At 58.1% G+C, this 8,544-nt stretch overlaps 1 protein-coding gene across 1 annotated transcript; it reads left to right on the top strand.

Moving 5' to 3' along the window:
* The first annotated feature begins 5,502 nt into the window (after nt 1-5,502).
* On the top strand, nt 5,503-8,156 carry LOC138114148 (protein FAM163A-like). The gene is made up of 4 exons (XM_069023296.1): nt 5,503-5,540; nt 5,918-5,940; nt 6,416-6,530; nt 7,358-8,156. Exons 3-4 carry the CDS (start codon nt 6,438-6,440, stop codon nt 7,769-7,771), a joined length of 507 nt encoding a protein of 168 aa, XP_068879397.1. The 5' UTR covers nt 5,503-5,540; nt 5,918-5,940; nt 6,416-6,437; the 3' UTR covers nt 7,772-8,156.
* Nucleotides 8,157-8,544: the final 388 nt, after the last annotated feature.

Here is an 8,544-nt window from a genome sequence, read left to right as displayed (position 1 = left end):
GCCCCCAGGGCATGGAGGGATTCGGCTGAGCTCTTCGTGTCCTCGCCCTGATGGGAGGAGCCCACTGGTGTGAGGAGTTGAAGGTTTCATCTTGGAGCAATGAGGGTGCTGGAGAGACCTGCCCAGGGCTGGGAATGAACAGTGGAGCATCCTTGAAGAGAGGCTGGCTCCATCACACTGCTGGGGAGAGCCTGGGGCAAGTGCTGGGAATGATGGCTGATGCTGGGGAATACCCGTGCTCTGTTGGTGCCTTGCCACGGGGTTCAATCAGTCCTGGGATACCCACAGCAGCACAGGGTGTGAATGCCATCGGGGTGGATTAAGTAACCCTTCCTGCTCCTTCCCGAGCTCACAAGGATCCGTGTCTTTTGCTGAACATTGTAAGCACCCATTGTGACGGGGCAACGTGGGGTGCAAGTAAGATCCAAGCCCTTGCTCTCCAGGTCTGTGTCCTCCAGGAACCCACAGTACGGGGCAGGATCCAGCCCGGGCTCTGGCTCTCCTCGGGCCGTGGCCACGGGAAAGGTCCCAAGCCTTTGGCACACGTGTGCGGGAAAATTCTCCAGCTTTTTTGGCAAGGGCCGGCCTCACGTGGGACACACCCAGCGTTCCGGCTCGCTGCAGCCCCGGCACGGGCGCTGCTGCTGCAGCTGCTCAGGGGCTGTGCGGGTGCTGCAGGGCCGGTGCCTGCGGCAGGGACGCTGGCCAGGAGTGCTGCCTGGCTCCGGAGCGCCCGTGGGATCTGACGTGCGGGATAATCTCAAAAGCCCTTCTCTGTGTGACTTGGCTTCGTGCCGCCGGTTTTGTCCCCGGTTATTTCGGGAGCACGGCGGAGCGGCTCCCCGGCACACGTTCCTGGCCTCGGCCACGCGGGGCTTTTGCCAGGAGCTGCCCCGGGGAGGAGCCCTGGCACGGCGGCGGGAGATGAGCCGTGTGGGTCAGGCCGAGGGTATTCCCGTCCTGCATCCCACCGTGGGCTGCCCACGGCTGACGCCCTCCCCGCGCCCGGGGCTGCACACCCCCCTTCCCGGGACCGCATCCACCCGCCCGGGCTCCCGAGCGGGGCTGACTGGGAGCCGGCCGAGCAAACACAGCGGCTAGGAGACGTGTGGGGAGATGAGGAGGGAGCTGTCACGCTCCTGTCCTGGGCTTTAAGCTGCCCTGCAGTGAGGAGGAGCTGCAAGTGGGGTTGGAATTATATAGAGGCTTCTCTTGATTCAGGTGTAGCCTTGGCTGAGCCATGGGGTTTGCTGTCTGTGTGTGTTTGGGGGGACAGGGTGGGGTGACAGTCCCTTCTGTGTCCCTCCATCATACACATGGCTGCGGTTAATCCACACAGGCAGGCGAGACGGGATCTGAATAGTCGCTTGAGGAGATAAAGCGCGGATGAGATGCCCAAGTAAGGAGATACCGGGATAATCCGTGCCTGAGACGTCCCAGCCTGCAAAGCTGCCCTTCCTCCGGAAGTCTGACAAGTGCTGCGAGGTCTCCCAGGGAAAGGAATCAGCGTGTGCTGGTCCCAGGATGTGCCAGGGCTTCACACAGCTGGACGGAGCTCGAAGGGGGATGCTTGGTCCTTTGTGGCTGTAAAGACGTCAGCAGGGAAGTTCTCCTCGGCTCCCACAGGGAAGGATGAGGCCTGGCGTGGGAGGCAGTGAACCTGGGTGGGAAAGAAGGTGTTTTTTGGCAGAGTTTGATGGCCGGGAGAAGGGATCTCCTGGGCTCAGTGGGTTGGGAGCACAGTGTTACAGCAGGAGTGCAGCCCCTCATGCCCACCCGGGAACTGGGGTCTGGCTGGCAGCTTCCACCACTTGAAGGCATTTGATTGTTTTAATTGCGATTAATATCTTACCCTTTCCACAAAGCTTTTGCAAGAAAAGAGCTGGTTTCATATCCTTGTTGGTATTTTGTCTTTCCCATCCCTGGGCTGGGAAGAGGCAGTGGGGGGCCTTGGGGAGCTGGTCTAGGTGGTGGAGGGAATGCAAGGGCAGACGCAGCAGGGCACAGGATTTTTGGTTTTGATGACTGACTGTGATTCACTGGAGCCTCGGCTGGGGGACAGTGTCACCTCTGCGACCTGGCTGTCCCTGCGGTGGCCGGGAGCAGGGTGTTGGCTGCAGCAAAACTGCTGGGAAAAACCCACACGGCTCAAGGCACCAAAGGCATCACAGCAGGAAAAAAGCCTCGGGGAGGAAATGGGTCACACTAAACACCCTTTCTGCTGGGAAAAACCTTATTTGGAGTTCTCTGCAGCAGGCTGAAATGAAAGGTTTCCCGACTGCTGCTGTGATTTCTGTCTGCGGACTGGTCCAGACTCCAGTATAACTCCAGCAGAACCAGCAGCAGGTTCAGCTGATGCATTCATTAGAAGTTTAAAGGCTTCACAGTGCCCCAGGGTTTGCCATCTGGGCAGGAAGCCTGGGGGCAAGCACTGGAACCAGAGGGAGGCTACTGGGGGGCTGCCAGCTGCATCCCACATTGCCATTGCTGTGGGTACAATTTAATTTGGCTCGGCTCGTTTTGTGGTGGGGTCTCCTTGTTTCTGCTCCCCCGTGGCTTGGTCTGTCCCCTCAGCGCAGAGCACCTGACATGCAGGGAGGTCGCAGGAGCCCAGCCTTGCCTGAGCACCCGTCCTGCCCCGTGGCTGGGGGTTTGCAGCAGAGGGCTGATCCCCCGCTGCCGCCGGGCTGGGCTGGGCCGTGCGGGGCAGGTCGCAGCTGCCCGGGAGCTGCCCTGTTGTTTGCTGCCATAATCTGTTTTGAAAAGGCAGCCCCTGATGCTGGTTTTTTCCAATTAGGCCCTGGGAGATGACTCTGGTGAGGCAGCGGCCGGGCTAATTTACCAGGCAGACATTTCATTGAATTATCCCGTGAGCTGCAGAGCAAAACCAGGAGAGCAGAGCCTGGGTTGGGACAGGACTCGCGGCGGGGTTCGGCACGATGCTCGTGGTGTATACCCGTGCCCTGCCCCGGCCCAAAGCTGCTCCCGAGCTCTGGTGTGCGTGTTTGACCCCTGTCGGGTGGCAGGGATGAGCTCGGGGCTGCTGGGATACCCAGGGTGAGTAAGGACGGGAGTGTCTCAGCTGGGCTGGGAGTGCTGGTGGCTGGCAAAACCCTCGCCATGGACTTGCAAACCGTGCAAATCTGCTATGGACGTCACCGAAGGAGAATAAATATAGAAGGCTGAGATGCCACGCGTTCCCAGAGTCACTTTTCAGGCCGTGACTCTGCGCCGGGAGGCAACATCAATAAAGAGAATGTATCTCTGCAGCAAGCGGCTCTGCCCGCCTGCCCCTCCGGAGGAGCTCGGTAACGCCACGGACGCGCCCTCCGCCCGCTCCCGACCCCCGGCGACAGAGTGACACCGCTGCCAGCCCCGGCCACTCCCCGAGCGGCAGGGACCAGCCCTGCGCGTATAAATCCCGGTTTTACTGACATGATTTGTGTGCCAGAGGGGCCCCACGGCCACCCTTGGGCTGCTGCCTCTGCTGAGCCGCCCAGGAGCGGGGGAGCAGCGGGTGCCAAGGAGTCTGCTCAGCCTGGGATATTGAAATATTTAAACAACTCTCGACTCCACTTTTTAAGCCAGAAGGAGAAATGGGGCTGTGCCTCGAGGAGTTGGGCTTGGGCATCCGCCTGGGATGCGTCTGCGTCCTGTCCCGCTCCGGGACAGCTGAGCTCACAGTGCAGCTCAGGCTTTTACAGGATCCATGAAAATGTATGGCCTTTTTGTTGGGATGGAGTGGTGGGGCTGTGTGCAGCTGAGCCAGTGGAGCCCAAAATAGGTATGGGCTGGTTCCTGGTGGCAGAGATGTGAAAAGGCTGCTGTCGTTGTCCTGCCCCTTTCTGGGCATATTTAGTTTATAATCCCCAAAATCCCAATTACTCCCGAGACTGTGGCTCTTGCTCCTTCCCTGGGAGGTGTTACATTCCCTTCTTCATCCATACAGGAGAGAGCTGTGGGCTAGAGAAAGCTATTTTATAGGCACAAACTGTGTGGAAAATGAACTTCTGGACTGGTGGTGCGCAGTCTTTGGGGAAGAGGAGAAGGGTAGGAGCTTCCTCCTCTTGGAAGACATCCCCTGTAAAGAGGAAAGGCAGCGCTTCTCTTGTGCTTCATTTTCATTTCTGCCTTTATTTAACAGTCACTATTTTATTAAGGAAGAGCCCCGTTCCTGCATGGGGCTAGTGAAATGCTGATCCCAGCACTCCCAGAAATGGGAATACCAGCGATGGGGCATGGGGAAGCCCAGCCATCCTTGAGGCAGCACCGATCAGACACTCAGGTCTCGGAGGTGACCGAAGGATCCCCAAGGCTAGTCCCTCCCTGCCCAGGGTCATTCTCCAGGGCTGCCTGCTCACTCCAGTCCTCAGGCTAATTGGATGCTGCTCTCTGAGCTCTAAATCAAATCACAGCTCCCATGAAATGAAGTTTTCTGGATGTGAACAGCTGCCTTCATCATCCATCACTGCCCAGCTCACGGCATGTCCCTCTCGGGATCATCAAAGGTCAGCGTTTGCTTTTTTCAGCCACCCACTGTCACCTTTTCCCTGTTAAGGAAGGCACCTGGGGAGGTGACAGCCGCACCGAAGGCTCCCTGTGTGTCCCCTCATGCTCCTGGCAGTGGTTCAGGGTACGGTTCGGTAACAGGGAGCAGGAGCTGAGTGTGTTGGTCTCTATTATTAGCCCTATGCTGGGTCTCCTGATGGATGGAGATATTAGCTGGGTTATGGACATATTGATTTCTTTGGGGTTTATTTTCCTTTGTTTCATGTGTGAGAGTGGCTCAAGGAGGAAATCCAATGCGTGCCCGCCTTTTGGCTTCCTACAGGAACTTCCCATGAGCTGAAAATCAATTTGTGGCAGGCAGGATGTGCAAATCACCACAGCAGAGTGAGGAGGGTGGGTGATTTTTGGGGAGGGAGGTTCCACATTTTGCCTGCTGGGACGTGCAGCCGAGAGGGGCCAGGGGAGAGTTGGGAAGGTCTCGCCTGGAAGCTGCCACCTTTCTCCGTTAATTAGGGCTGCGTGGCGAGCGGGTAATTAGATCTCCTCAGCTGCAGCGGGCTGGCACTTGGGCCCTATCAATTATCCCTGCTCTGGACGAGGCACAGAGGGACGCAGGGGCCAGTAATGAAATGCGGCTGTGCCGGGCGTTGCTGGGGGGGCGGGGGGTGATGGGGCCATGGCTGCGCCCACTTCTTGGTACAAGTCCTCAGTTTTAGTGAAACGGCAGATTTGGGGCATGGGGTCGTCCTTTCCTGGCAGTTTGGTTTACCCACCTTTGCAGCACCCACGTTTCCCAGCAGTGTCCCCAAAAAAGCAATTTCTTAGCCCCACTGTGGTGACACGGGTGGCATTGGTGGGGATGGGGACGCTGGGCAGCCTCTTTGGGAAGGGGGATGAGCTGACGGTGGAGTTTTTCTCCTTGTTCTCCCTTCCAGGGCCGCCGAGTCTCCCCATGGCCATGTGGTGCTGCCCGTCCCGACCGGCCGCCCCGGGGCCAGCGTGACTGCGACGTCCTGCCTGTCCTTTTCCAGGTGAGTGTCCGTGGGGTGATGGGGGATGCCGGGGCTCGCCTGTCCTGGAGGGGATGGAGGAGCGGTTTCGTTTCCCAGCAGCACCTAAAACATCGGCCACTCGCACAATGATGCATCCGCCTTCCTTGTAATAAATTTTCAAGTGGAAAAGGCCAAGTGCTGACTAAGCCAGGCCTGCACCCTGCTCCTGTAGAACGCTTCTCCCAGCTTAGGAAATGTCTCCTTTCCCTGCTTCAAATCAAGGAAAATAACATGAGAGTGAAGCAGGGCTTCCCGCAGATCCCAAATCAAGGCAAATTCTTGGGAAACGGGGAAAGGCAGGCAGGTGCAAGGGGTGCTCTCAGGCCATGTTTAACCTCTCCCTCCACTTCTTCCAGGTCCAACGCCTCCGTCACTGAACGTAAGTGTCCCCTGGATGCCATGGCACAGGGATGGGGGTGGCGGCTGCTCAGCCTTGTGAGTGCTTGACATGCAGCTGGGGTGCAATTTTTGGGCTCGGACTGTTGTGGAGTTCAGAGGCTCCCCTTTGGCTTTTCCTGGTGAAAACCCAGGTTTGTTCCTGCATTTTGAAGCAGAAACTGGGTTTTCTGCCAGGAGGGTGGAAATTGGCTCAGCAAGGGGGGAGGTTTTGCCAGTGGGCTGTGGGGGGTTTGACAAAGACCCCAAGCCAGAGCAGCAGTAACAGTGAGGGGATGTGATGCTGTGTCTCAGGTGTTTCCTCTCACTAAGAGGAGGAGGAGGATAATATTGGATGATACTTTTCCAGCTGGGGAGAGAGGAACGAGCATGCAGTATTTTGGAATGGCTTGTGGGCATCACGTCCACGATGTGATAACAAAGCCAGGGTAGGTGAGTTTTGTGTCCCTGCCTCGCAGAGTTTGATGGAGAATCGGTCGGATGACAGCGGGAACTGTTGTTATCACCGGGGGAATCCTAGCGACGGTGATCCTACTGTGCATCATTGCTGTGCTCTGCTACTGTAGGCTACAGGTGAGCGTCCTCTGCCTTGCCACCCCCACCTTGCACTGGAACGGGCTCCCCAGGGCAGTGCTCACAGCCCCAAGCCTCCCAGAGCTTAAGAAGTGCTTGGACAATGCTCTCAGGCACGTAGTGTGATTTTTGGGCTGTCCTGTGCAGGGCCAGGAGTTGGACTTGATCCTTCCAACTTGGGATATTCTATGATTCTGTGCTCCCCGGGCCAAGGTGCTGCTGCAGGAGGGGTCTGGATGGGCTTTTTTTGCCTGTGATGGCAGGGAGTTGAAACCTCCTATCCCCCCAGGTGCTGCAGTTATGTTCTTTCCTCCCCTCAGTGTGGGGGGTACTGCCCTAAGGCTTTTGAGGCTCTGCAGCACTTGCTAATTGAGGTGCAGGCTTGGCTGGGTTTGCAATACCAGATGGAGATTTTTATATAATTTTTCCCCCTTGTAAATTAAACGAGGAGGCTTTCAGCAACAGCTAACTGCAACCTCTTGCTCTTTAAAAGTTAATGTGAAGTCTGTGCCATGCAGCAATGCCCGTGTGATGAAAAGCACAGCGCTTGCTTGGAGCAGTTTCCAACTGGCAGGATGAAACACCTTCCCCTTGCAAACCTCACAGGGGGATGAGGGTGAGTGCCCCAGCCGCTGCCTCCTTCAGCACGCTCAGGTCCAGGTTTTGTCCGGCTTCTGCTGCTTCACAGGACCCAGGAACGATGGAGCAGATCAGCAAGAGGCCACGGAGGGTTTCTCTGGCAGGGGGATGAGGGGAGTGGGGATGTGGCAGGGCTGCCCCACCAGCTGCTCCGCTTCCCCTCATACAACCCCTTCCCTTTCCTGCAGTACTACTGCTGCAAGAAAAATGACTCCGATGAAGAAGAGGAGGAGGAGGAGGAGGAGGAGGAGGAGGAAGAGGAAGAGCCCGAGCTGCCCACGCACTCGCACCTGGGCATGTGCAACGCGTGCAGCTCCCGCGTGGTGGACGGGCAGGGCAGCCCCGCGCCGCCGCCCAGCGAGCTCAACCAGCACGGGGCTCACACCTACTGCCCGACCTGCTCCCCCTACGGCTCCCCCTTTTACATCCGGACTGCCGACATGGTGCGCAACGGGGGCGAGAGGGTCACCTACACCCCCGCGTGCTACAAGGAGATGGGGCCTCCCCTCAACATGGCCACCCTGCAAAGCTACACGGTGAGCCGCCACGGCCTGCTCCGCGACGGCTTCCTGAACCCCCGGGCCATCAGCACGGAGGTGTAGTCACCATTGCCACTAGCACGGGGTGTCCCCCGCCGGCGCCCGCTCCGGGGAAGGGGCTTTTCACTTGTCTTTGAGGAGAGGAGCCCGGACGCCCAGCCCGAGGCCAGCGTGATCCTGCCGAGCCACCCGGCACGGCCAAGCCTTGCGGGCCAGAAGGCGAGCGAGACCTAGAAGGGCGACGCCGAACCAGCCGCCTCCGAACCCATCATAAGTGTCATTATTATCTACTCTCTCCCCCAAAGGGACTTGTCTAACGAGGGCTATGTACAGTAAAACCTAACGTAATTACCCCAGGCTCCCCCGGCTCCCTGAGCCCAGCGAGGCCTTCAGTGTCCCCGCACAGCCACCCGAGGTGATGCCCGCTGCCTTGGGCACACGGAGCAACGGGCTGACCATCCCCGGCGAACCCCGTGCCGAGCGGGGCACGGCAGCACTCCTCGGCCATGGGGAAGTGAAGAAGGGCAGATCCAGGTCATCCTGCTCCCCTCGTGCTGCGTCAGCTGCCGCTAGCAGTAAGCTTTTCTGTTTGAGTGTAAGATAGGGCACCGTCTCCCACCTGCTTCGGTTTTTGCACGTGCTGAAGAAGTTCAGGATGTGAATTTAGGTCACTGCCGCGGGAGGCAAAGTTCCTCGCAAAAGTGCTCACCCACGCAAACGGGCACAGGCCGGTCCTTCTGCGGCCGAAGCCCACACCTCTTCTACTCTTCACAGGCTTTCTTAGGAGCAATTTTAACTTGGACCCATTAATATGGCAAGATTTTACTTATGGGAAG

This window comes from Aphelocoma coerulescens, chromosome 8, assembly GCF_041296385.1.
Source record: "Aphelocoma coerulescens isolate FSJ_1873_10779 chromosome 8, UR_Acoe_1.0, whole genome shotgun sequence".
NCBI classification, from domain to species: domain Eukaryota; kingdom Metazoa; phylum Chordata; class Aves; order Passeriformes; family Corvidae; genus Aphelocoma; species Aphelocoma coerulescens.
This window is presented reverse-complemented; position numbering and strand designations above follow the sequence as displayed.